Source organism: Ursus maritimus, unplaced genomic scaffold (assembly GCF_017311325.1).
Source record: "Ursus maritimus isolate PB19 unplaced genomic scaffold, ASM1731132v1 scaffold_23, whole genome shotgun sequence".
In the NCBI taxonomy this organism is placed as follows: domain Eukaryota; kingdom Metazoa; phylum Chordata; class Mammalia; order Carnivora; family Ursidae; genus Ursus; species Ursus maritimus.
In genome coordinates, this window is record NW_024424786.1 from 47,185,629 (window position 1) to 47,212,884 (window position 27,256).

General features: G+C 57.8%; 1 protein-coding gene across 2 annotated transcripts; it reads right to left on the reverse strand.

Annotated features, from left to right (window-relative positions):
* Positions 1 to 4: 4 nt before the first annotated feature.
* PTDSS2 (phosphatidylserine synthase 2) lies at positions 5 to 25,659 on the reverse strand. Of its 2 annotated transcripts, XM_040639755.1 has the most exons (12): positions 25,478 to 25,659; positions 17,068 to 17,169; positions 9,364 to 9,446; positions 5,065 to 5,132; positions 3,047 to 3,181; positions 2,483 to 2,533; positions 2,186 to 2,299; positions 1,973 to 2,091; positions 1,443 to 1,557; positions 1,224 to 1,369; positions 934 to 1,119; positions 5 to 814 (listed from the first exon to the last, which is right to left on the reverse strand). In XM_040639755.1, exons 1-12 carry the CDS (start codon positions 25,657 to 25,659, stop codon positions 655 to 657), a joined length of 1,461 nt encoding a protein of 486 aa, XP_040495689.1. In that variant the 3' UTR covers positions 5 to 654. The 2 variants fall into 2 exon arrangements, with proteins under 2 accessions (XP_040495689.1, XP_040495690.1); XM_040639756.1 differs by lacking the exon at positions 3,047 to 3,181.
* Between the last annotated feature and the right edge of the window lie 1,597 nt (positions 25,660 to 27,256).

Consider the following 27,256-nt stretch of genomic DNA (forward strand, 5'->3'; position numbering starts at 1 on the left):
TCTTGTTCTTGTTTGCTCGTGAAGACGACCCTCAACCCCTCCTCCCCACCTCAGGCACAGGGCCTTTGAGTTTGACTCCGTGTTCCTCAAGGGACCAGTCTGTGACTCTGGCCCCATTCCCACCCCTACGTTTGTGGGGTCAGATGAAGCCTCCCTGGGAAATGGCTCAAGGCTGCCTGCTCAGACCTGCCCCTTCTCAGCCATCTCGGGGTGCCCTTTACACGTGCTGCCAGGGGGCCTGGGAGCAGCCAGCATGGACACCCATGGCCTGAGTGGCCAGGGGCCCAGGGAGCAGAGAAAGGCACCGCGATGCCTGTGCTGGGCAGGGCTGTCTGGTGCTGAGGGCTTGGTGCGGCCCAGGGGCCAGCGGGCTGATGGTGCAGAAAGGGGAGGAGACCGGCTGCCCGGGGCCAGCCCAGCCACACCTGTCTGCCCGAGAGAAGCCTCAGGAACATGGAGCACACGTGCCCACACCCATATACCCCGTGTTCACACACATGTGCACACACCACACACGCCCAGGACAGGGGCCACCTTTGGCCCCCAGCCCGCAGAGCCCCACTGTGCGCACGGGAGAAAGGGCGATAAAACTGCAAGGGCCGAGGCCTGTGGGAAGGCTCCGGAGGCCTGGGCTCCAGCCGGTCATGAGGTGCATCAGTTTGGGGCCGGCGCCCCCTCCCCCTCTGCCTCTGCAGGCCCTGGGGGGTCTTCTGGCTCAGGCAGGTGTCCATCCACGCGGTCCACGGCTCTGCCCTGGTCACCCCTGCTCTGCTGCTTCTGCCGCCGAGTCTCCTTGTACCTCAGGGTGATGTCCCTGGGGACAGTGGGAGCCGTGTCACCGGCAGCCGGCCCACGGAGCGACCCCAAGACCCAGACACCAGCTGACCCAGCCCAGGAGGCGGCCGATGGCCCGCGGAGGCCCACGGCACTCACCGCAGGAAGAAGCGCCAGATGGTCCAGGTGAGCACGAGCACGGAGCCAAGTGTCCAGCACTGGGAGATGTAGAAAGGCAGGGACAGCGTGAGCGTATGCGGGTCGTACTTCACGACGATGAGCAGCTCTGTGGCCGTGATGGCTGCCACCAGCCACGCCTGCTGGCCCAGCTTCTTGTGCAGCTTCCTGTGGTGGGGGGGGGCACGCGGCTGAGGGCGACGCGGCTGTGCCCCAGGGGCGGCCACGCCAAGTGTGCGCCCAGGCCCGCCCCGCCCGCCCCGGGCCCTCACGGGTCATCCATGAAGTCGTAGATCTCCCGCATGGCCACGCCGCCCACGTTCACGAAGAACACCAGCCGCAGGAGGACCAGGTAGTGCTCCGGGGGCAGCCACAGCACGAACTTCAGGTAGAAGGTGTTCAGCTCTGCCAACAGAAACTGGGGGACACGGGAGGGTGGGTGGCGAGCCGGGCTGCCCAACAGGCACGCCCACGAGACTGGCCAGCCTTACCACCAGGATGATGCCACACACGGCCAGCCAGCGGCGCAGGCTGGAGGCGGGCTTCCACTCGAAGCGGACCCAGCTGTAGGGCGTGAACTGGAAGGCGATCCTCTTCATTTTGCCCCTGGGAGCACAGGTGCCCGTCACCCTGGGGCGCCTCTGCCTGACCTCGCTCCCGGCAGCCAACGATGGACCTGGGGGGGTTTCCTTAGCCCTCCGGTCTGTTCCCGGACTGCTGCTCCGAGTCTCCAAGTGAACATGACCGCGTGCCCGCAGCACAATGGGAGGAGGGCAGCCCCCAGAGGGGTGACCCGGAGGCCTCTGAGAAGGGCGGGGGGGGGGTGAAGAGGAGCTGACTGGACAGGGTGGTGCTGAGGCCCACCTCCCGGCCACCACAAGGGCCCGGGCCGGGCTCCCGCGCACAGAGGAAGCGCGCAAGATCCCGGTGCACCCCCAACAGGTGTACTAGCGGCACCTCCAGACCCCACGGGGACGCCCTGGCCCCCACGGAGTAGGGCGGCGGCTCGAGAGAGACGCACTTGTAGGTTGGAATGTTCCAGAGGCCCTGCCACTTGTACGTCTTCAGAGACAGCCACTCGAGGGTCTTCATGCCGCAGTAGATGCCCAGCCCGTTGCAGACAAGCACGTCCATGATCCACTGGGGGCGGGGGCCAGGGAGGGGTGAGCGTGCTGTCCCACCCCGCCCGAGGGCCTCTGCGCCCCGCGACCCCCGGGAAGCTGCCGGCACCTACGTGGTCCCACCAGCACTCGCTGAAGTTGGGCAGCTGGTGCTCCAGGCTGTACTCGAGGAACTCGAACATGACGCTCACGATCGTGCACATCCACCAGTCTCGGATCATCAGGGTCTGAGGCCGCGACACAGCGTCAGACCCTCCGGGGACGCCCCGGCGCCCTCCCGAGCAGGGCGAGGCGCTGGCTGCAGGCCCTCGCCCACCACACTCCAGCACTCCCGACGTCAGCGCGTGGCTGCGAAACGGACTCGGGGCATGGGGCGGACCCAGGGAGTCCTCCCGCCGAGGCTGTCTTACCTTCAGGTACCAGCCAAGGAAGTGTGCAGGCACAAAGCCGTCCAGCTTGTCCTGTGCGGGCAGGACACCAGCCTCGTGTGCAGCCCACAGCCACCTGCCCCCCGCTCCCACCCAAGTCCAGGACTGCTGGGACGGTCTCAGCCTTCCTGAGCAGCGCCGGCTGGACCCGAGGGACAGAGCTGGGGTCCCGCGCGCGAGCCGACAGCAAGCCCTGACCACCGAGGAGAGCATGTGTCCCCGTCACTGGGGCCCCTGGTGAAGTTAATGGGCTGGGTCGAGACTAAGTCTCTAGGCTGGAAGGCAGGGACCTGCTTCCTGGTGAGCTGGGACGGGGCCCCCATGTGTGGGCTGCACAGCCCCTGGGTCCCCCTACACTGCTCCAAGTGGGCGGAGCTGAAGGGAGCCCCGGGTCAAGCAGGAGGAAGCCCAGCGCCTGCCAGGGCCCCTACCAGGGCCCATCCAATCTGGAGAGTGACCGGGGTTCCCAAAACACCACCCAGGACGACTCAGCACCTGGGAGCTTGGCCCCACCCTGAGCACTGGGCTCCCTGGGCCTGTCTATACCCAGACGTTGTGGAAGGGGTCGCTCTCGTTGTGTGCGTCATAGATGAGGCAGTTCCCCCCGTAGTCCCTCTCAGGCAGTGGGACGCCCAGCCTAGGGTCCACGTACTTCAGAAACTGGCGGCCGTCCTGGACAGTCTGCAAGGCCAGCACCCTGGTTAGTGGGGCCAGACGCTGCTGGTGGCGATGGGAGAAGCCAGCTAAACCCCCGAAACCTTGAGCCACGTGTATGGCCTGGGGGGTGTGGAAGACACCTCCACCGAGCGGGGGCAAACATCCTGTCTCTACTGCCGTCCCCCCAACACAGGGCTGGGCAGACTGCCCCACGGCCCCCACGTGGGGACACAGGTGGGGTTGCAGGGCAGGGGCTCAGGTCACTAGTCTTGCCGCCTCCCCTCCCCATGTCCCCTCACAGAAGGAGCACGACATCAGGGCAGCTTTCCCAGACATCGCTCCTTCTGGTCTTAGCGCCAGGAGACTTCTGGGGTCGCGTGGACACGAGCCTTCCCCCTCCCTCAGGCCCTCTCCGGCTACCAGCTGGGGCCTTCAGTCCACAGGGAGGGGCCCCAGGACACTCGCTGTCAGGACCCTGTCCCCCCACTCCTGCCCCAAGTACTAGCCAAGAGATGAAGCAGGAAGAGGGTGAGAGGGTGACAGACGTCTGCGGCCGATGGGCAGAAGACACTCAAACCTGCGTGGTGTCATGTGACCAAGGCCACCTGTGCTACACAGACACTTTGCCTCGTCCTGCAACTCGACCCTGTGCCCCGGCTGGGGTCTCTGGAAATGACCCCGGGACAGTGACTTCGCTACCAACTGAAATCAGCCCTGTGTGGTTTCGGTAACCAGGACACCGCTGTGTCCCTACGTCAGGAGAGCAGGTCAGCAGGAGCCCAGAGTCGTGGGCGCTCGAGCCCCACGAGAGGTCAAACCTGTGTGCGAGGTGAGGAGCCTCTGAAGGCTGAGCGCCCCATGGGGGCCGCCCCCCAGCGCGCACGCTACCGGAGAGGGCATTCCAGAAACGCCAACGAGAGCAGGAGACATGACGGCACGCCAAGAGCGGCCGCAGCAAAGATCCTGACAAGCGCAGGGGTGGAGCCGTCTGGCCGCTCCCTACAGGTGGCGTGCGCGGGACACGGCAGGCCCACAACCGCGCTCGGGTGCACGCGAAAGCCTGTCGCCAACAGCCCCGCTCCAGCAACAGCTCTGATGTCGCCGGCCACCCCACGCGGCAGGAAAGAGGCACAGGACCCGGATGCCCTCCAGGGGTCCAGGTGGGGGAGGGAGAGTGGGTCAGTGGCTCTGGGGGAGACCGCGTGGGGTCACACACACACGGGTCACCGTTCACAGAACCGCACCTGAAGGAAGTACACTCGACCACACCACCAGCACCAACCGTGAGCGACACACGGACAGCTCTGCGGCTGTGAGTCAAGTACTTCGTGAACTGAAGATCGCCATCAAAACGTACACCGAATTAAGCAACATGAGGGACGTTAACAGAACAGATGTCCGTGCCGGCAAGTCCTGACCCAAGGGTTACTAAGGCGAGGAGTTTCCAACCTCCCTCCCGACCACCCTGTGCGCCCGGAGGGCCTGAATGGCCGGGGCCACCTTCAGTCCTGAGTGCCGTGTGGGAGCAGGTGAGCTGGGGCCCCCCTCGGCCCAGAGCACCGGCAGCTCACAGGACAGACTGCCCAGCAGGCGTCCGCACCTGAGCCAGGTGGTTCCGCTGGGCCTTGTCCTTGCTCCCGACCGAGGCCGTTGGGCAGGGCCCTCAAAGTGCTCCACGCTCAGGGCGGAGACCCTGCTGAAACGTGGCAGGTAGAGCCTTTCCACACCTGGATCCTTCCGGAGGGTCCCCCCTCGCAGCCTCTGCCCACTTCTAGCGGGGTCCAGCCTCGGGTTCCGCCAAAGCTCCAGAGGGGCCGACGGGCAAAGTCTTCTCGAACCCTTTCCCTTACCGGGGGCTACAGCATCACCTGCATTCCCAGACCACCCAACCGAGAAAAGCCGCTTACCTGGAAGAGTATGAAGATGAGGAACAGCTCGTAGACCACGCTGACGCAGAGCCAGAACCTCCAGTAGGCTACAAAGACACGGAGCACAGGCTCAGGCGGAGCCCCCAGGAGGGCGCAGCGGCTCCCTCACGGACGAGCACGGCCCTGCGCAGCGTGGCTCCCCCCCTCCCCTCCAGGTTCGGGCAGCTGCGGGGCAGGGGCAGCGCACACCCCTGTCCGTGTCTACTAGTCACCTTCTGCCCTCTGTCCTTAAGCAAATCTGCAGTACCCTTCAGACGCCCTCTACCAAGTTAAGAGAACCTACTAAGTCCAGCTCGCTCTTCTCCCGGGATGGGCAGGAAGTTCTACCCCTCCTTGCTAGCGCTCACGTGAGGAATTACACTGCACGTTCTCTGACGCCGGGCCACCGCCGGGTCCCTGGGATAACCCGAACCTGGCTGTGGCGACCTCCTCCATTCTGGCAGGACGACTGGTCCCTGGGGTGGCTGCAGCTTACGTGAGGGGACCGCGTGCTTCCACGCCACGGGCGGGGCACATCGCACACGTCTCACCACAAAGAGAAACTAATTCTGTGAGGGGACGAAGGCCTTCCCCTTGCCGTGGCCGCCAGCGGACAGCACACACGTGTGTCCAACCATCTTGTACAGCTCAAACCCACACATCAGGGGTCGATTAAACCTCCACGGAGCTGAGAAAAGAAGAACTCGTCCCTCAAGATCCGTTTGAGTCGCCAGGACCCCTCTCCACACCTGGTTTTCATAGCTTGGCACGGAAAGCTCAGTGTTTCACCAGGGGAGGAGATAAAGGCAGAGGGATTGCCTACGCTCTTCTGGGACACAGATGATAACTTTTGCCTTCCAAATGTCTTGATAATCCTGTTTAATAAAGGCCTAAAGTATCTACTTTCCCTTCACTTACGCCTGTTTACAAAAAAACCACCAGCCTGCTTTTAAAAACTCATTCCCCTTGAATAAAAAAGGTGGTGCTTGCAAACGTGGAAGACCCCCCGCCTGGCCTCGGGGACAGGGGCAGCTCGTAAGGGCTCCAGGGCCCACCCAGCACCCCAGGGGCCTGCACCTCACCTGCTCCCGAAAGCCCGGGCTGGTGTCACGGGCGGGAAGCGTGAAGATGGTCAGTTCTTAGGGCGGTTTGCTGAAGTACTTCCAGGGCACGGGATAAAAAGTGGACATGACACACTAGCCTTGCTACCCTTGAGTTTGGGAAAAGCCTGGAAAGTTCTCCCTGGTCAAGGGCTGCAGCAGGAACTAAAGGGCCTGCCGTAAAGCAACTCAGGGCGCCTCCCCCGGAGCGCTCGCCCCATAACCATGCGACAGCACCTTCCCCGTGGACCCTCTGACGCTGAATCTGTCTCCTCGGCGACCACCGCCCCTGGCCAGGGCGCCGGCCATCTCCCGCTGCCCATCACCCTCTACCTGTAGAGCCCCCAGGGCCCCAGACCTGCCCACCCACCCCAAATACACAGCAGGCGCTCCTTCTACAGTCCCACTGGGAGACTCCTGAGGCTGGTTTCCCTCAGTGGCCGCCCCACTGGCACGCTTACTTTCTCCCTAAGCATCGAGTCTGGCTGCCTCAGCAGCCCTGGCAATATTCTATTTGTTCCAGTGTACGGAGGGAGCCACAGATGAGAATAAAAATTGTGAAGAGAAGGATGCCATTTCAGTTTCGCTGGAAACTGCAGCCAATTCCAGTCCCCTCCCAGACTGTGGGTCGTGCAGCCCCACAGCATGTCCTTCCTGGAGACCCTCCCACTGTCCCCACAGCATGCTGCACAGGGCTGACAGGACTCACGTCCAGCGTGTCCTGATCTGGGAAGTCTGAGGCCTTCTGCCGACCAGGATCCCCACGTTGGTCAAACCACAGACTGGCAGGGAGACAGTTTACACCAAGCAACCACACCAAAAGGAAGGTGGAGCAGAGCTCAGAACACGAGCTGGGAGACCGCTTTCTGAGGACGGGGCCCTGGGTTAATGCGCACGCAGCCCCCAGAAACCACAGGGGAGCCTTTCAGATGAGGGTGACCGGCACCCCAACTGGACAGAGCGCAGGGTCGCCAGGAGTCCAGAGGCCAAACAGCCACCCATCGGCGGTCCGACCCCCAGGCAGGGCCCAGCGCCCCCCAGGGACTTGCCACGCCTGGAACCACTGACTCTTCCCAATCCAACAGGCACTTGCTGCCCCTGGACTTTTACTGTGATTTTTGGTGGTTTTTAAACTGTTCTCTCACTTCTCCACTGTTCGGCTGGGAGTTCAGACCCCGCAGAGGCCAACGAACTGAGCAGGTAGGGAGCTGGGGGGCTGGGCCCTCCCCACTGCCCCAGAGGCGGTGTCACCTGGCATCAATGTCCCCAGCACACTGAGGGGGGGCAGAGCAGCTGGCAAGCCTGGCCAGTGCAGGCTCCCTGTGCAGGGGCCTGCCTCACAGCCACAGCGCTCACTGACCGCTTCCAGAGGGCTGTTTGGTCACCTCCGCCACGGGCCTACGATGTGCTCACCCTCCAGCGTGGCTTCCCCTCCCCGGGCTCGGTGTCGAGTGACCGGTCCGATACATACACACAGACGCAAGGGCAGAGATTCACCACAGCCTGCTTTACGAAGGCTGGAGCGCGTGACGGTACGGGACTGCTAAGTAAACTGTCGTACATGGAATGATGGCCAGACAAGCAGCCGTTAAGTGTCTAGCTGTCCAATAAAAAATTCCTAAGGAGGGGCGCCTGGGTGGCGCAGCGGTTAAGCATCTGCCTTCGGCTCAGGGCGTGATCCCGGCGTTATGGGATCGAGCCCCACATCAGGCTCCTCCGCTATGAGCCTGCTTCTTCCTCTCCCACTCCCCCTGCTTGTGTTCCCTCTCTCGCTGGCTGTCTCTCTCTCTGTCAAATAAATAAATAAAATCTTAAAAAAAAAAAAATCCTAAGGAGCTGTCTGCATTAGCCTGAAGTGAGACACGCATGATATAAAATCACACCCAGAGGAGGAGCCCAGTTTTTAAGCTGTGTGTGTGTATATTCATAAAACCACGTTAAACTTCACAGTGGTCGTATTTTCCAAATATTCTACAATGAATATACATCCCTATTAACACAGAAAGGAAACATGTTACTAAGCTCTAAGAATTCAGGAAAATTCACCATGCCCTGCCCTTAGAGGCAGCCCCTCAGTGAGGCTGGAGCCCTAGATGCACTGGTGCTGGGGGCAGGACCAGGAGGGAAGACCAGGGACAGGACACGAGGCAGAAGCAGGGGGACAGGGCAGGGGGCAGAACCGGGGACAGGATAGGAGGGCAGGACCAGGGGCAGGACCGGGAACAGGATAGGAGGGCAGGACCAGGGGCAGGACCGGGGACAGGATAGGAGGGCAGGACCAGGGGCAGGACCGGGGACAGGATAGGAGGGCAGGACCAGGGGCAGGACCGGGAACAGGATAGGAGGGCAGGACCACGGGCAGGACTGGGGACAGGATAGGAGGGCAGGACCAGGGGCAGGACTGGGGACAGGATAGGAGGGCAGGACCAGGGGCAGGATAGGGGGGGCAGGACTGGGACAGGATGGGGGCAAGACTTGGGGCACAGGACGGGGAATAGGATAGGGGGACAGGACCAGGAAGAGGACAAGGGGGCAGGAGCAAGGGCACACGATGGGGGACAGGACCAAGATAAGGGGGCAGGATGGGGGGCGGGACTTGGGGCACAGGACAGGGGGACAGGAACAGGATAAGAGGGCAGGACTGGGGGCAGGACCGGGGACAGGATAGAGGGACTGGGGACCAGAGGGACACAGGACCAGGGACAGGACAGGGGGACAGGGCTGGTGGCAGGACCAAGGGCAGCCTGAGCAATGCTCTGCAGCTCCGAGGCTCAAGGGGGTGTTAGAACTCCTCCCTTAACTTGGGGGTTGGGGGTCAGAGACAGGAAGACTCATTGCAGATGGCACACGGTGAGCACCTCAATGGCAGGGCCACCAGCTCAGGCCCACGCCGACCTCGTGGACAGTCCTGGGGCACCTCGCTCTGCAGAAGAAGCCCCCTAAGACAGAGTGGGTGGAAGAGGAAGAGAAGGACAAGGACAACGCAGGACAGGGTGAGGAGCAGAGAGGGGGGAGAAGGGGCTGAGACAAGAGGAACCCACCCCTCACCCTCCTCAGCTAATGACAGCATGCCTGGCCGGCCAGGAAGGGCTGGGAAGAGGGAGGACAGGACATTCGCAGCCGGCAGCACGGACGTGGAGTGACCGCTCAGGACAGAACTGTCATGTGGGCACACGCGGACAAAGAAAGGACAAGTTACCTGGATGAGGTCTGGAAAACGGCCCGTCTTTAGCTTGTGTGACTCCAAAACATAAGAAAACCAAAATACTGGCCACAATACCTCTGCAAATAAAGAACAGACAGCCCCTCAGTGCGCGTCTCCCAGGCGGGAGGGACCCCAGTGGGGCGGGAGGCGGCCTCGGGGGTACAGGTGGGCGACAGGGCAGCACCCCCCGCGGGAGAAGGCCCTTGGTTAGGGGCTGGGCTGCAAAGTGTACCCACTACTGCACGCCTCCCACTTAAGGAGCACCCACCATCCCACGCGTGAAAGATGCTGGGGTGGAACGGCTTTCTGCTCCCACGAGGCAAGGACTCGGCGGACAGCAGTGCGATCCACAGCACAGAGTGCACGCGCCGCGCTGTGGTCGTCCAGACGCGTAGACTCGCGCCTGCGTGGTGCAAGGAGCAAGGACAGGCACACAGCCCTGCTCGCGGGCCGCTCCGACCACCGCCCTGCCCAGCAGAGGGTCTAAGGGCTGCCGCGCACCCCGGCCTTCCCACTGCCGGCAATCACGCGGGAAAGACGCACACGCCCGCTGTTTCTAGGTGGGTTGCTCTGCTCAAACACGCATACGACACAAGACCACACAAGAGGCCAAAGGTGTCAGCCTGAAAATACCTTATCCCCCTCCGCCCACGAAATGCACTCAGGAGTCGAGGGCAGGCACAGGTAAAGTCGGGCCGCAAGGGTGGTCAGCACCTGCCCTCACAGGGCACCCCAGGACACCCCCTGGCAGCCCTCTGCCTGTCTCCACCCCAGGGCCAGGACTGGGGCAGAGGGCTCTGTGCGCCCCTCACATGGCCAGGATGAGGTCTGATCATCCTGGGCGGTGTGCTGCTGTGGGCTGGCACACCCCCAGGGGACACCTGAGTCTCTGGGCCTGGCTCCCTGCTCCTGCAGCTGCTGGCCTCTGGACTGCAGGAGGCACAGAGGGACAGATGGACACTGGCCACAGTGCTCAGCAGGCAGGACCCATGTCCCCATCAGAGGATAAGGGGGCAGGACTGGGGGAGCAGGGGCCCATACAGAGGGCCCGGGGGTGCCCACCTGCCCAAAGACACACACTGGTCAGTTTGGGGGTGGGGGGAAGTCCACACAGGCTGCCTGGAGGAGCACGCAGACCCCCACTCAGCCACCTCCCAGTGTGACACCCTCCACGCCCAGGAGAGGCGCCTTCTGGTGTGATCCAGAGATGGCTCTGGAGTAATGGGTGACCAGCAGAGAGGTCACCACGAGAGCAGAACAAAGGAGGCGAAATCTCAGGGCGCCTGTGCCCCAGTGCTGCTGGATGACCCCTTCCCCTCCCCAGGTCCGCTTCATGATTCCAACCTTGGCGTCGCACCATAAGACATTTAGGGTTACTTAGCAAGACGTGTCCGTCAGGCGCAGAATGCACAGAACCCCCTATTCCCCACACCTACGTCCCCGTTAGCGCCCTACCCTAGTACGGGGCGTCTGTCACAACTCACGAGTCCATGCTGGTACGTTAATGACAGTCGGCTGTGTTTTCAGGTTTCCTCACTGTTTATCCAAAGCCCCCTTCCTGCCCCAGGATCGGCCCAGGACATTCCATCGTCGTGGCTCCTCAGCCCCTCTGGGTGGTGACAGGACCTCAGATTGTCCTTGCTTTGGGTGGCCTGGACAGTTTCGAAGAGGGTGTCCCCCAGTCAGTACTGCCAGCTGCCTCCTGTCATTCGTCAGGGTTGCACGTTCCGGGAGTAAGATCACATCATACCGACACAATCTTTATGTCCCCCCGCTGGGTGCACCCGTCGGGTGCCCTCCTGCTCTGCTCTTGGGAGGGTCCCTCTGCACAACCAGACTCAAGGACTGGGGGGTCGAGCCCCCACTCCTTGATAGGGAGCTCCTACATGTATTTGGAATCTGTCTGCTCGGGCGACTTGTCTCTGCTCCTTCACTTACTTACTGGACCGCGTACCTCAGGCGGACGGACGCGTGGGTGTGTATTTTATACTTGCGTTACACTGTGACGTTACTCTTTAAGTTTTGTTGCTCAAACTGTTCCCGCTGTGGCCGTTGCAAGCACTTTGTTGTCTCCTGTACCAGAGCTTTGACATACCCCATCCTTGCGGGATTTTGTGTTTTTCTGAGCTCTTCCTTTCTGGCGCTGGACGACCCCCCAGACCCAGCTTGGCATCTCCTGCCCCAGCCCTGGAATCAGCCTTTTCTCCAGGAGCCCTGGTTCCTTCACCGGAGGATGGTCTGGAACCAAGTTCCGGGGGCCGGTGTGCTCCTCGCCACTGGGGCGTCGTAGCTTCTGGGCCCCTGAGCCGACAGACGGAGCCGTGTGTACCGACTGCATCTACACCAGTCTGAACTATGTCCCTGTGTAACCGTCTGTGTCGGCATGAAGCGGGTGCCTCCGACTCCCGTCCATCATCCCACGGACCGTTCTCCCCTGATTCCCTGTCACCCCCACTCCATAGTGACACCCCAGGTTCCCAGCCTCCGCCGGCCACCGACTTGGTCCCTCCATTCCAGTGTGTGCGTGCAGCAGCGTCAGAGCTGTTAAGCTGGACCCCCGCGGGAAGCCCCCTTGAGCCTTGCAGACTCCAGCCCCATTGCTGAGGTGGCTTCAACGTGTGTCATACAGAGAGAGTCCTGCACCGTCTGCATCGCTCCCTGGGTTCCCCGACGTCCTGACTTAGTTCCTTTTCTCTAATTTGCATCCATTAGGTTTGCTCCCGGTTTTCTGATCAATGCGCAGGGTCCCATAGCTACCATTACGGTACCGTACAGAGCACTTTAAACACCCTCCAATCCCATGCTCCGCCCACAGACTCCCCCATCACCCCAGACACCACTGTTCTCACCATCACATGGCGGCACCTTTGCCAGAATGTCACATGGGAACATCACACAGTACGCGGCCCTTGCACACGGCTTCTTTCTCTTTGTAAGATGCATCAGAGCTCCACAGCAGGCCCCAAACAAAGTCACCTGGGCTGAGCCCCAGTCAGCAAACGACGACGGGCTTATCACCCACCAGAAGAGTCATCTCGACCGCAGGAATGCGACCTTTAACCAGTCAGCATGGAATTAGCTGGCCAGCACTAGGCAGGTGTAATCCGCCCCACCGACCACTTCTCTGCTCCTAATTTCCTTTACCTTCTTTACCTTCCCTTCCTTCATCTTCTGTCTCTACGAACCTTTCCTTTGCTGCAGCTTGGCGGAGCTCCTTCTACTGCTGGCTGGGATGCTGTCCAGCCATGAACCGCTGAATAAAGCCAACTGGATCTTTAAATTCACTTGGCTGAATTTTGTTATTTAACAATGGCTTCATGGGGCGCCTGGGGGGCTCAGTCGTGAAGCGTCTGCCCTCTGCTCAGGCCGTGATCCCAGGGTCCTGGGATCGAGCCCCGCATGGGGCTCTCTGCTCGGTGGGAAGCCTGCTTCTCCCTCCCCACTCCCCCTGCTTGTGCTCTCTCTCTCACTGGCTGTCAATCTCTCTGTCAAATAAATAAATAAAATCTTTAACAAAACAAAAACAATGGCTTCATAGCTCATTTCTTTCTGCTGCTTAGTAATATTTCATGGCCTGGGTGTCCCTGTATGTATCCGCACCTACTCGAGGGCGTGCTGGCTGCTCCAAGTCTGGGCAGTTATGAATAAAGCTGCTCTGACATACACGTGCAGGCTTTTGTGCGGACGGGAGTTTTCATTTCATTGGGATAAATACCTAGGAGTCCAGTTACTGGATCCCATGGTAAGAACTTCTGGTGTTGTATCTAAAAAGTCACCACCAAACCCAAGGTCACCAGATTTTCTACTGTTTGTTTCAGGAAGTTTTATAGTTTCTTATTTTACATTTAGGTCTATAATCCATTTTCAATGATTGCGAAAAGTGTGAAGTCTGTATGTAGGTTCCTTTTTGTGCGTATAAACATCTATCTGTTCCAGCTCCGTGGGCTGAAAAGACTTTCTCCCCGAGCTGCCTGTGCCCCTCTGCCCGCAGCGGGGTGACTATCTGTGTGGGTCTGTTCCACTGACAGCTCTGCAGACACCACACCGGCCTCATCACCGCTGCCGGTCAGGGAGGCCAGGTAGGGTCATGCCTCCAGCTTTGCTCCTCTTCAGTACTACAGATCCGTTATATTTCCTGTGTGCTATAAATATGCAAACTACGCTCACATTCTACACGTGGTAACGTATGTATCTGCACATGTATGCTCATGCATGTATGCACACAGCCCAAAGGTCACCAGAGGCTAAACAGATCAGCAAGCAGTGGCCCGTCTACACAGCGACACACTCCGCAGCCACGAACCTGACCAACCCCTGACAGGCAGCAAACACGGACACACAAGGCCATCGTGCCACACGGAGGGACCAGACACGCAGTGCAGGCTGAGTGACTCCGTGTACGTGAAACTGTACCACGGGCAAGAAGAACCTGCAGGGCGGACGGCTGCGCCTCCACAGACGCATACCTCTGTGGAAACGCACTGAGCTGTGCGCTGCAGGTCTGCGTCGAATTACATTACTGGTCGATAAAGTCACCTCAGAAGAAGAAAACCTACTCCCCCAAAGTAACAGAATTTGTTCGATCCATAAAAAGAACAATGATATACAAGCTGCAATTAAGAACTTCAGGAACACAAGCTAATTTTCTACATTTTAAATAATGCAAACATTATTTTTCTTAACAATAAACATTATCTTTAGAAGCACTTTCTTTACATGAAACCTAAGCCTGAGGGCATCAAAAGCTCTGACATAAGCAAAGGGGCTGGGCTGGGGGCTGCCTCGGCCAGGCAGCTGTGCTGAAGTTGGGCGGGCTGCGGGCCGGCCCGGGGTCTGCGGGGTGCCACGACAGATCCCTGGAAGCGGCAGCAGCAGAGCCACAGATGTGTAAGGATGGGCTGGAAGCATCCCTGGGAAAACGGAGGCTTCCAGGGAGGAGCCAGGAGTAGGTTCCAGGCGCCACCTGCAGAATTACAGGGCCAGGGACTACGGGCCATGAAGATTTCCAGTGTCCCCCATGCACAGAACTTCAGAGAAGTGTCTGGGAACCCTTAAAGTCCCAACCCCCTCAAGGTCTCCCGCTTAGCGAAGTTGCACGGGGGCTGCTGGGGTGAGGGCCCAGGCGTCCCTGCTGCTCACTGTCCCAGCCCCTCATGTGCAGGGGCAGCTCAGGTAGGGGCCAGTGCAAGGTGCAAAGGTGGAACATACCCACATGGGTCCAGAGCTGCTGCCCAGACACAGCCAACAAGGCCCCTTAACCTCAGGGTCCAGGTTGGAGGAGCTCGCCGGCAGGCGCCGGGTGAGTAAGAACCAACGTCCTGCCCTTGGAGGGCACTTCCAGGATGCCCCACATGGGCCACTGCGGCTGGGGTTGTGCTCTAAACTGTGACAACTCTTGCCTGGAACTCCTCATCGCTGGCCTAACCTCACAGCCACAGGGGGACAGCCCTCGAATGTGACCAAGTCCTGCTTTCTGGTACTCCCTGCCCATGTATGCCCAGCAGGTCCCAGTGCGGACAGACAAGTTCACAGAGGAGGCCGCATTCTACTTGGAAACCCCCATTAAGCAAACTCGGGCTCCCACCACGACCTCACTGTTTCCTGCGTCCACAGGTTCAGTGTCCCTGGTGAAGGAACCCACCACAGTGAGGGCAGCCTCGGGCCACCCAGAGGGGCCAAGCTCCCTCTCCTACTTATGGACTCCATTACCTATGCACGCTGCACCGACCGGCTCCCCCTGCACCAGCAGGGCACCGAGCAATGGGCACTGCCCGAGTGGACATGTTAGACTTGGAGGCTGACTCCCAGGGCTCTGGAAAAAAGAGGAAGACCCAGCAAAGACGCCTGGCAGACAATGTGGGAGAGGCGGGAGGATATCCCGCAAAGCGTGCAACCAGGAGCCAGGGCGTCTTCTCACTGAGGACAAGGCATGGGCCTCCTGTGGGAGCAGAGTCCCCACTCTCTGGCTGCAGCCCAGGAGACCAGACGGGGGCTCTGCAGTGCGCGCACACATAGGCGGCCAGGCACGCTGCTGACAGGGGGCACCTAACGTCCTGGCATCCTAACGGGCTAGACACCTGTGGAGCACATAACGGTGCTCATGCCGTACTCCCAGGCAGATGCTAACACCCCCACTTCTCAGGCCCTGGCCCCACCAACCAGATCTGACCAGCGGTCTTCCAGCACCGCTCTCTGCCTCTGTCCCTGCCCTGGTGCCCCGTCCCACTAGAGCAAGTGGGCCAGAGAAGCAACGGGGGGTTCACGGGCCCAAGGTGTCCGTCCAGTACAGAAACCCCACAGCAATCAGTCCTAAAACCAGCTTATCTCCCTCACACACTTCTGAGAGTGGCCTCAGAACCTGTGGGATTCCGGCAAACAACACGCTCTACCAGCTACTCTGTGTCTGGAGATAATACTGAAAAGGCAGGCTACCCACTTCCTGACCTGCAGGATGACACCGTCCATAAGAAAGCCCGTCTAAAATCTTCAGAGAGCATTAGTATCAACAAAGATCAAGAATGGTGCTGGCGGACAGGAGAGACTCGTCCGCCACCGGCCATCACAGAAATCTGGAGACCCCCAGACACCAAAACTCACAGGCTCTGCGATACTGTGATTTATATTAAGAAAGATGTATCTCTCCATCCTTGTTTCTGGCACAGAACCCCTAAGCCCTTGGCATCTCTGCTGTGATCCAGGAGGCTTTTGTTATGTGAATGAGGTGACTTTGGGACCCTCGTCTAAGGATGAGGGCTGGCTGCCAGGAGAGCCAACCAAGGGACCACAGGGTTGGTTCTGTCCCACCCTCTGACCTCCGGGGATGGCAGCGGGGCTGAAGGTTGAGTTCAATCGCCAGAGGCCAATGAGTTAGTCAGTCACGGCTAAGTAACGAAGCCTCCATAAAACCCAAAGGACAAGGTTTTGAGAACTTCTAGGTTGGGGAACACGTGGACATCCGGGGAGAGTGGTGTGCCTGGAGCAGCCGTGGACATTTCCCCAGACCTCACCCTGGGCATCTCTTCCATCTGGCGATTCCTGACTTGGATCCTTTTGTAATCAGCTGGTGATCTAGTGAGTAAAATGTTCCCCTGAGTTCTGGGAGCCGCTCTGTCAAATGAATAGAACCAAGAAGTCATGGGAACCTCTGATTTACAGCCGCTTGGTCAGAAGCCCAGGTGACAGCCCCAACTTGTGACTGGCACCTGCACTGGGGGAATGAGGACAGTCTTGCAGGACTGAGCACTCAACCCATGCGACCTGCTGTTGTCTCTGAGCAGGTGGTCTCAGGACCGAGCTGAACTGTAGGACACTCAGGTGGTGTCCAGAGCACTGCTGGTGGGTGTGCAGGGAAGCCACCCTTTCCATCAGACCCGGTGACCCTTCTGGGCTCCACCCCTGGTGCTGTTGCAGCATTCTGATCTGTTACTTGTGCAAATCCCACGCAAGCTACAGGTCCCACGAGAGATGGTACCCTCAAGGGTCCTGGGACCGGTGGAAGTGGGGTTAAAAAAAGCCACACAGCTCCAAGAGGCAGCCTGGAGAGAGGCTTCAGGCACATGCAACGGCGAGGTTGAGAGCCCAAGCAGCCTTTGAGTGGAGATTGGACCAAGCCATGGGCCACGGGCCAGCCTGACAGAGCAAGGACCCATACCCAACCATGCCAGGCGTCTGTACCACCCAGGCTGGGGGCCTGGTTACCTCTTGGTGTTATAGGCTGTGTCTCGAGGTGTCTCCTCCAGCAGAGTCACGTAGCCAAGCACACAGGTGAGGATGAAGAGCACAGTTAGGGTGTGGGCCCGCCTGAAATCCAAACACACAGAGAGAATGTGTCAGAGCACAAAGCACGACCACACCTGTGACATGAGCTCAGCCTTCAACCTCACACTCCGAAACACTGACTGGGAGTCCCTAGTAGGGTGGCTCCGGGCTGGCTCTGCGTTTGCTGTGTCAGCCCATCAGTTAAGTGGGAAGAGCCCCAAGCTGCCAGGAGAGCACACGGCATACTGGAATGTTCAAGGCTGCCGCTCAGAGACAGAAGGCTGCGTCTCCTGTCTGGAGCTGGGGTCCACTGCTCAGGGAGACTGGGCAGTAGGTAAACATGGCAGTTTTCACTGAGCAAGATACGACCAGCCTCAGAATTTGTGAAATGACCACATCTGAGAGATCTGAAAGGACAGCCCAAGAATCAAAGAGGTGAGAGAAAGAGATACCAGGATCCAAAATGAGGAGGTTAGTGTCCCCAGCAGTACCATCTACTCAGAAGACCTGGCAGAGACATGGGCTCCGGCCCCTTCTGACCATCCCCACTCTGGAAGGAGGAGGCAAGGCTCTCTGGCAGCCAGTGGGTGCACCTCCCCTGGAATCAGGGCCCACAACCAGTCAGGTACCCGGACCGCAGGGCAAGCAGCTGACGCCGAGATAAGCCTGCACACTGCCCCATGTCAGATACCACCCTGGCCCTCTGCATTCTAACAACTGCTTACAACGGGAGTCACAGACCCAAATCCCAAATCCAGATGAGCAGAGAATGTCCCTGGAAAGCATGCAACCCCTCCAAGCCTCAGGGTCCTCATTTCTAAATGAGGATGCTTCCAACCTTGAATGATTCCATACCCAACAAACACCCTTCAGGAATGAATGTGAACACTCTGAGCAGGAATAAGGAGAGAGGAAGGAGAGACGGAGGCCTGCTCCAAGAGGACCACTAACTGAAGTCTTCAGACAGAAAGAAACCAGGCCACAGGAAGGAATAAGGAGCAACAGAAATGGTAAACACCTGGTGAAACAGACGGTTCTCCCCAGTTCTTCAAAACGTGTCTAACTACTGAAAGCAGCCACTGTAACACTGTGTGGTGAGGGCCCCCGCAGCCAAAGGGGAGAGGCTGAGTGGGTCCACACAGACCTGATGTGGCAGAGCGGGGAGACTGGGACCATGAAAGCTCAGGAGGACTCACTGCATCCCCAGGGCAACGCATTCGCTGAAGCGGAGCACACGATCAACACGGGGCGGGGGAGGGGCAGGGGACAGAGACGGAGCCAAGGAATAAAACGGCAGACCTAAACACATCAATAATTGAACGTAAATTACCTAACACAACAACTGAACAACGGAGACTGTTACACGCCAGCACCGCGTGGTCTCAGGCGCACGGGTGAGAGGCCAGCGTCCAGAACTCACGCACCTCGTGACCCCGTTTACATGGCACTCTCCAAGGCCAAACGACGATGACAGAGAGCAGGCCAGAGACCGGGGGGAGGTTGCGTTCCATGCCCTGCCTGTGACGGCGGTTACAGGCACCTGCGTGCACAGAAGCTCACGGAACTGTGCACCCTACGAAGTCGGACTTGCTGTAGGTAACTTACAAGAGAAAATAAATAAAAATCTCTAAATTGCTATGTATAGACCATTTCTGATACAAGGTCAGAATCCAGGGAAGTGTGTTGGGAGAGCCCCCGAGTGGTCTGAAGGGGTGCAGAGCAGAATGCCAGTCCCACGCACCTCCGAGAAGGCACTACCCAGAGACCAGCTCAGAGCAAGAAGCCTCTGGACCCAATTCCCACCCCCAGCAATTCTGAGAAACAGTGGTTTCTCCAAAGGCTGCACATTTCTGAAGTGACCCTTGACAAAGGAGAAGTGCTGAGAGTTGTGGACAGCCTCCTCCGCACGGCTTCCCCAGCCGAGGACTCCAAGGGAGGGACAGGTCTGGGGGGCTCTAGGCCTCCAGGGGGCTCCAGGCCTCCAGGTGGGGCGAAGTGCCCACAGCAGGCTGACCTGACCAACAGTATGCAGGGTGCATAGGAGCATCTGGTGGGGGCGCCCGCCCAGGAGAGAGATGGGACCATCGTCCCAGGGCCCAGCCATGGGACTGCACAGCTACCTGGCCCACAGGTTCTCAGCAGGGCAAGTGGCTACAAGCAAACAGATGGGAAGAAGCCCCAGCCTGAGGGAGAACGGAGAGTAAAATAGGTAATGGCCCAGAAGCTGGCATCAGAGTCACAGAAAAAAACAGAAGCCAGTCAGTTTGAGGAGAAGTAAACCACATGTTCTGGAAGAGACCAGCAGGGCAAAGGGAACACCTCACTGCCGCTATGTGGCCCAGGACCCGTCCATGCTGCTTCAGGGACACCAGCACACCAAGGTGCTGCGCACGGGCCAGCGAACAGATTGCTGGGCGGTCCGCCACAGTCCCTGGGCACCCTGCCACCCCTCCACGCACAGGCACTGGGTTGTGTGCAGGATCTAAGACACACGCGGCACAGGAGGCACCCCTGCAGATGTCCCACCAGGACTGCATCTCCGGAGCACAGCAGCTAAAATTAAAACGTGAAAGCCTTTGGTCCTGGGTCTTTTTTTTTTTTTTTTTTTTTTAAGTAGGCTCCACATAGAGCCCAACACAGGGCCTGAACTCACAACCTTGAGATTAAGATTTAAGCTGAAATCAAGAGTTAGACACTTAACTGACTGCGCCACCCAGGCACCCCTGTCCTGGGTCTTAAAAAATGACTTTAACCCTCTGGTTTCTTTCATATTACTTTCCACAAACACAATACTCTTCCTGTACTTTCTCTGGGCTAAAACACATCCTTGAGGAGCCCGGGGCAGTTCTGGTCATGTATCTTTCCATCCTCCTAAAAACACAAGGATTACCTGAAAAATAAAAACAACTATTGGTCCCTTGGGATCGATGTTCACACTGTCATTCAGGCAGTCACCCCTGGCCCTGCAGAAGCAGAATTAGAAATAGATAGGACTTCCTCTGTCCCATCCGAGGCAGGAAGGAAGCAGACAGTCAAAGACCCAGGGGAAGAGGACAGGGCAGCACAGTCTCAAAACAGACTCTAGAACTGCTAAATCAAGTGCTATTAGAAAGTAAAATCTTTATTATTAAATTATGAAATCCATCTTTAAAAGCTCCCTCCTTCTGTACAGCAAAGGAAATCATGAACAAAAAGGAAAGGCGACCTACGGAAAGGGAGAAAATATTTGCAAATCACGTACCTGATAAGGAGCTACTATCCAAAACACGTCAAGAACTCACACAACTCAACAGCAAAAAACCAGTCTGATTAAAAAATGGGAAGAGGATCTGAGTAGACACTTTTGCAGTAAGACATGCAGATGGGCAACAGACAGGAAAAGGTGGTCAACATCACCAAGCAGCAGGGAAATGCAAATCAAAACCACAGGGAGACACCACCTCACTCCGGTCAGAATGGCTAAAACGAACACCGCAGGAAACGACAGGTGTTGGCGAGGATGCGGAGAAAGGGGCACCTTCCTCTTACACTGTGTGGGAACGCAAGCTGGGGTGGCCACTGTGGAGCAGTATGGAGGGTCCTCAAGAAATTAAATAAAATTACCATGAGAACCAGTAATTCCACTACTGGGTACTGGAAAGAAACAAAAACACCAAGTTGAAAAGATGTCTGTACCCTATGTTACCACAGCATTCTTGATAGTAGCCAAAATACAGAAGCAGCCCAAGGGTCCATCCATAGATGAATGGGTAAAGCAAATGTATATTTATACAATGGAATATTACTCAGCCACAAACAGGAAGAAATCTTGAAATCTGCAACACGGGAGGGACCTGAGGCATTGTGAAGTGAGTGAGACAAACACTGTGCGGTCTCTTACATGTGGAATCTGAACACAAAAACCAAACTCCTAGGGGCGCCTGGTGGCTCAGTTGGTCGGGCATCCAACTCGATTTCGGTTCAGGTCACAATCTTGGGGTCGTGAGATTGAGCCTCGCGTCGGGCTCCACACTGGGCACGGAACCTGCTTAGGATTCTGTCTCTTCCTCAACCAGCTCGCACGTGTGCGCGCACTCTCTCTCTCCAAAACAAAACAGAAAAACTAAACTCATAGAGAACGGGTTGATGGTTGCAGGTGGGACAATAATAAAGTTGCCTTCTTGATAAAAAAAATTTTGTCAAGTCACTTTATAAATTTACTGTATTGACCCACAGTGATGTTTAACTGGCACCTCATTTGTAGTTCTCCGAGCACTGTCAACATATGATTACATACCGTGCTGAAGAAACAATACTATCAGCCCAGTTCTTTTTTTAAAAATACATATATATTTTAAAGATTTTATTTATTTATTTGACAACAGAGAGAGAGAGCACAAGCAGGGGGAGCTGCAGACAGAGGGAGGGAGAGGGAGAAGCAGGCTCCCCACCGAGTAAGGAGCCCAACGTGGGGCTTGATCCCAGCACTCTGGGATCACGACCTGAGCTGAAGGCTTCACCAAGTGAGCCACCCAGGCGCCCCAGTCCAGTTTTTTAAGGGCAGAATCGTAGGTGCAGACCACCTGCTATCATTAAGATGAAGTAGTGTTTGCATGGTCAGGGGCTCAATCCCTGACAGAGCACTTTTAACAGGCAGCTTGTGGCAGAAGAAGGAAGTCCCAGGGCAGCATCCAGGAGAGAGAGAACTCCATTAATTCTAATTTTCAGACCATTGCTCAATCCATGGCCTGTGCTTTCCTCTGATTTTTCACTGTAAAGTTTACGTTTCCCACTTTCACATTTTTCCTTGCAGAGGCAAAGGGACATAGTGGGAAAGTATGGCTTTTATTATCAGGGTTGCAACTCAGTACGCTTGCGGTCTTGAGTAACTTTCTTCATCGTTCAGGTTTAATTTCCCACCTTCAAAATGAGAATAGAAATACTGACTTGCAAGTTTGGTGTAGAAAATAAAAACATTACCTGTAAGTTTGGTAAAAACAAAACCAAAACCAAACACGACCCCCTTGTCTCGCACACAGCACCATTTCCACATCTATGGAAATGCAGAGGACCACTCTACAGGCAGACCTCCCTGTCCCTCCCAGATGCCTCCCTGCTCAACCTCCCAGGTGCGTGGGGAAGACAAGTGCCTCCCTCGGTTCAGTGGCTAAGAGATAACTCAGGGGAGGTTTGGATCCTGTGATCCAGGCACAGGACGAGAGTGGCCGTAAATCCTGTGACTCCCCAGTCACTCAGCAAGAGCGAAGGCGTGAGGACAACTGGCTCCCCGCCACTATGAATGGAAAATACCCAGATGTCAGTCCCTCCCTAGAGATGACCACGCTCATTATGCCAAGTGGGCAGAAAGGAAGGCCCGCCAAACCAATTAGAGAAAACATGAAGGTGTGGCCGGCACACTGAGAGCACAAGGAAGCCTCAGCCAGGAAAGGCCAAGGCCAGAGGGCCTGCCCCAGGCATGCAAGAGGTGCTTGCGGCCATGACACTGACCCTCCTGGCCTGCTGACCAGCATGACTAAAAAGGCATCAGCTGCTGAGTCAAGCTTCCTACACGTGGGCAAAGCTGGTAAACCCCTGCCCCACTGTGACTGAGAAAGGCATCTTCCAGAACCTGGGTCATTCGCATCACCTCTGCATGCTCTTGCGGCTACCATATGACACACCGCAGACAGCAGAGTCCTGGGGATCACTAAGAGTGCTCACCCGAGGCCTGGTGGCATAAGACGCATGCACTCCCAGAACGTCACAACCATCCCTCCCCTCCTGCCTTAGGAGCTGGTTAGGAAGTGTGCTAACCCAATAGCAATTCACCCAACTTCCATCTCCAGGTGGCAACATTCGGTACCACCTCTTCAGGACATCAAGTCTCCAAGTGTCTCCTGAGCGATCTTTAGGAAATGAGAGCTACCACGTCTTTGTGCCATTCCTCTGAGTCTGTGGTTCTACACTGCCTCCGGATGTTCCACGGTGGAGACCACAACTGGTAGAAGAGGGGGTGTTCTTGCCACTGCAGAACTCAGGAGTCCTCATGCCCCCTCCCTTGGGCCTGGTTTCTGAGAGCCCAGCTTCAAGTTCCAAGGGACAGGCAAAGGCAAACCCTGAACCCTAATTACGTACCCTGTGGCTGACAAGTGGTAACAAAGACACTCAGAGTCCTACGCGGCCCAGTACGAACACCAGCATGGGGAATCTTTTGTGAAAATCCTAAAAACAAGGTTTTGAATCATACAAAAGTTCCTTTGAGTAATTCCGGAACACAAAATCACTTCCACAAATATATACTTTTAGTCTTTAAATGAATTTTTTTATAACATTCATTACTAAAATTCTCTAAAACACAAGTTTTTTAAACCCTAACACAACAAGCAGTGAGAGGAGACTCAGAAGGTGGCAAGTCGCTAAGCTCTGCAGGTAAGAATTAGTAATTCTCACCAAGCAGGCATGTGGTTGCCTGCCTTAAGGAAACGTGAAGCTCCTTCCCTATACAGGTGAGGGGGAGGCCTGGGATGCAGCAGGAACCTGCAGACCACAGACTGCATCACCAACCAGTGCCAGGGCACAGTACGCATCACACCTGTACTGGGGACCCACCAGGCAGGTACCTGAAACCTGCAGCCCCGTCACATTCCCTCCTGGTCCCCACCAGCCCTCCTCATAGGTAAGCTCAGCTACAGCAGGCATGTGTGTGTCCAACTCCCAACTGACCACGCCCCCTTGTGGGCAGGACCTGAGAGGGGTGCAGGCTCCTGTGTGCTTCTGAAGCAGTCCGCAGGCGCCTTTCACTGCACGGGTGAGATGTGTGCTCCCTGGCTTCTGCTGGTGCTGCAACCCTCAGCATCCCTTCAGCTAGGACATTTCCTGCCTTCTGAAGTTCCAGGTTTATGCCAGAATCTAAGCTTCCCGTTTAGTTCTCTGCTGCAATCCACAGAACAGTACCTGGCACACAGGCGGGGCCCCCAAAATATGTGAATGAATAGGAAACAGGAGCCGGGCACAGCCACCGCATTTCGCATTTCAGGATGGTACCCTCCCTCCTGCAGTCTGAAGGGGGTTGCTGGTGTAGGGGCCTGATCTTCATGGGGCAGGTTCTGCAGGGTCCAAGAGTGCTCCAGGCACTAGCTCCGGGGCCACAGCTCCCTTGATGAGGCACGCTGTCCCTCTCTCCCTCCCACTGGCCCCACGGCCACCTGAATGCATTATGTCCCCAAGGCAGGGCTGGTAGCCATTCCTGTGCCGCAGCTGCCGACACCCACAGGGAAGACAACAATTTCGTCCAGATGCAGGGCTGCACCCCTACGAACACCCCCCTTCCTGCACGGCTCCTGAGTCTGACAAAAACCAGGACACCCATCCAGCCCCACGTGCACCTCCTCCACGGTTCCTACCGTAGAACAGCACCTTTCCCTAAACAGGCAGTTACTCCCCTGTCAGGCTCTCCTCTTCCCTGATCTGATCTTCCGTGACAAGCCCACAACTGGGTTCTCTGAACAGGTGCTTCCAGGTGGCATTCCCTTCGCCGCTGGTGGCCCCGTCTACTTCGCCTGTCCCCCCGCCGACCACAGGACCCAAATGCCGGCACTGTCCTGTTTAGCTGGACAAGAACTGAGCATCCAGTGAAGAAAAACCAAACTCCAACCCTCATGGAGCATGCTTTCTAGTACATGGGGTTTCTCTCTCTTAACAAGGAGGATAGAGACTCGGAAAGGTTAAGGGTTACCCCAAGGTCACAGAGACCTCTGGCGTAGGACCCACTCCCGGGACCTCAAATACATGGGTGCCAAACTCAGCATAAAGCAAGAGCACGAAGTCTCCCAACACAGGCTCCGGGAGGGCAGGAGCTGCTCCTGGGGGCTTCTCCTTCCCCGACACCCACTGAGACAGCCTGCGGGACAGCCTGCCCCGAGGCTTGGCTTGGACAGAGTCGAACAGGCGTCGAGAGCCGGCTCCGCGAGCAACAACCGAAGAGGGACTGAAGCTGCACCTGACAAACACCCACCCCGCTCCCGCACGTGGTGGGGCGCTCGTGCTAGCGGCTGCCACTGCTACGTGCCTGGAGCGCAGACCACTTCACAGACAGAAGCAGCGGACATCAGAAAAAGGGGACACGACGGCGGGCACAGGTGAACGTGGGCCAGGGCAATCAGGAAAAGCCTTTCCGACGTGACTCTGGGGCCTAGTCCTCCCGGGATAAGGGGCAGGGGCCAGCGGCACGGGGCGGGACCACCGGGGTTGGCCGGGCGCGGCTGGGCTGGGCGGGGCCGTCCCGGGGACTCGCGGCCGCCGCTCACCGCAGCACCCCGCGCCCACGCCCCTCACGACCCCGGTGGCCCCTCCGCCGACCCCCACCCCTCACCAGAAGAAGGTGTTGGTGCCGTCGTCGTAGACCTCGGACTCCGTGCTGCGGCGGCCCGCGCCCGGCCCGCTCGCTCGGTCCGCTGCCGCGCCGTCCGGCGGCTCCTCCAGCGAGGCCTTGCCCGCGGGCACAGGGGACCCCGGCCGCGGCCCCCCGGCGCCTCTGCGCTCGCCCCTCCGCATGGCGCCCGCCCAGCCGCTCCGCCCCGCGCCTTGACCCCACGCACCGCGGGTCACCGCGAGGGCGCGCTGCGCACGGCGCGGGGAGCGCCGGGAAGGGGTCGCGGCGCTGCCTCGGCGGGGTCTCGGGAGAGCTGGGGCGGGGGGCGGCTAGGAAAGGGTGTGCTGTGCATTGTGGGACTTGTAGTCCGCGCGCCTGGGCCGCGGGGCACTCTGGGCCTCGTAGTCTCCGATGCCGCGGGTCAGAAGCAGTGGTTGCTGGGAAGAATGCCGCCTAGTTGCTAGGAAGCCGGAGCAGGCTGGCGAGTGGAGTGGCCTCTCCCCGGGGCCTCGGGTACGGGCTGCTCCGGACCCTCCTCGCCAGGCGGCCGGACCCCAGCCCCTCCACACTTTCGCCCCTTCCTAGACCTGCCCGCGCTGCCCTGGAGCGTCCTTCCGCGGCGAGTCCGGACCCAGACTCTCGCGTGGGGGCGCCTCCCCACTCTCCACCCCACCCGCAGCTCGGGACTCTAGACTGCAGGGTCCGCCGGTAGGCGGGCGGGTCTCTCCCGGGGTCTTCACCGGCAGAATGGTGTGGACGCCCGGATTTGGGTTGACTCCAATTGTTAATATAATCAGCCCTCCCCCCGCAAAAAAAAAAGTGTAGCCTTGAGCCACTTTGAAAACCAGTGGCAGCTCCTCAGAGGGTTAAGCGTGGGGTCACCATGTGACCCAGCACTTCCACTCCTAGTTACACGCCCAAGAGAAGTGAGAATATGCCCTCCCAGAGCAGTACCCAGTTGTTCTAGCAACATCCCTCGTAGTAGCCAAAGGGGTTAGCGACCTACCGCCCCCCCCCAATGGATACCCAAAATGTGGTCTGTTCATACAATGGGAGGTTCTTTGGCCCTGAAAGAGGAAGTTTTGACACCTGCTATAGCATGGGTGGTGCTCCGTGGACGAAGTCAGTCACAAAAAATTATATATGATCCGTTTACATGAAATGTCCAGAATGGGCAAATCCGTAGAGACAGATCAATGGTCACCACAGGTAGGGAAACAATGGGGCAGGCGAGGAGGGTGATTGCTAAAGGGTACCGGGCTTCTTTTCCAGACCATGAAACTATTCTAAAATTGACTGTGGTGATGGCTGTATACATCTGTAAATATACTAAAATCTACTAACTGTGCGCTCTAAATGGGTGAACTGTACAGTACGTGCATTACACCTCAAAACTGTTACTAATATACGTGTATGTGTATATATTGTCAATCCTAAAAATAAAACTCTCAGTTATTTTGCAAGCAAAATGGGTTTATTCTGGAATAAAATTGCAACCTCAGCCAAACCAGCCACAAGAAAACCAAACGCAAGTTCTGGGAACAGAGGGGAGAACAGCTTTTTTATACAGGAAGGGGACGAGTTGGGGGAGGGGCTGTTATAAACAAAAAGTCCATTGGGGGGCGCCTGGGGGCGCAGTCGTTAAGCTTCGGCTCAGGGTGTGATCCCAGAGCCGTTCTGGGATCGAGCCCCACATCAGGCTCCTCCGCTGGAAGCCTGCTTCTTCCTCTACCACTCCCCCTGCTTGTGTTTTCTCTCTCTGGCTTTCTGTGTCTGTCA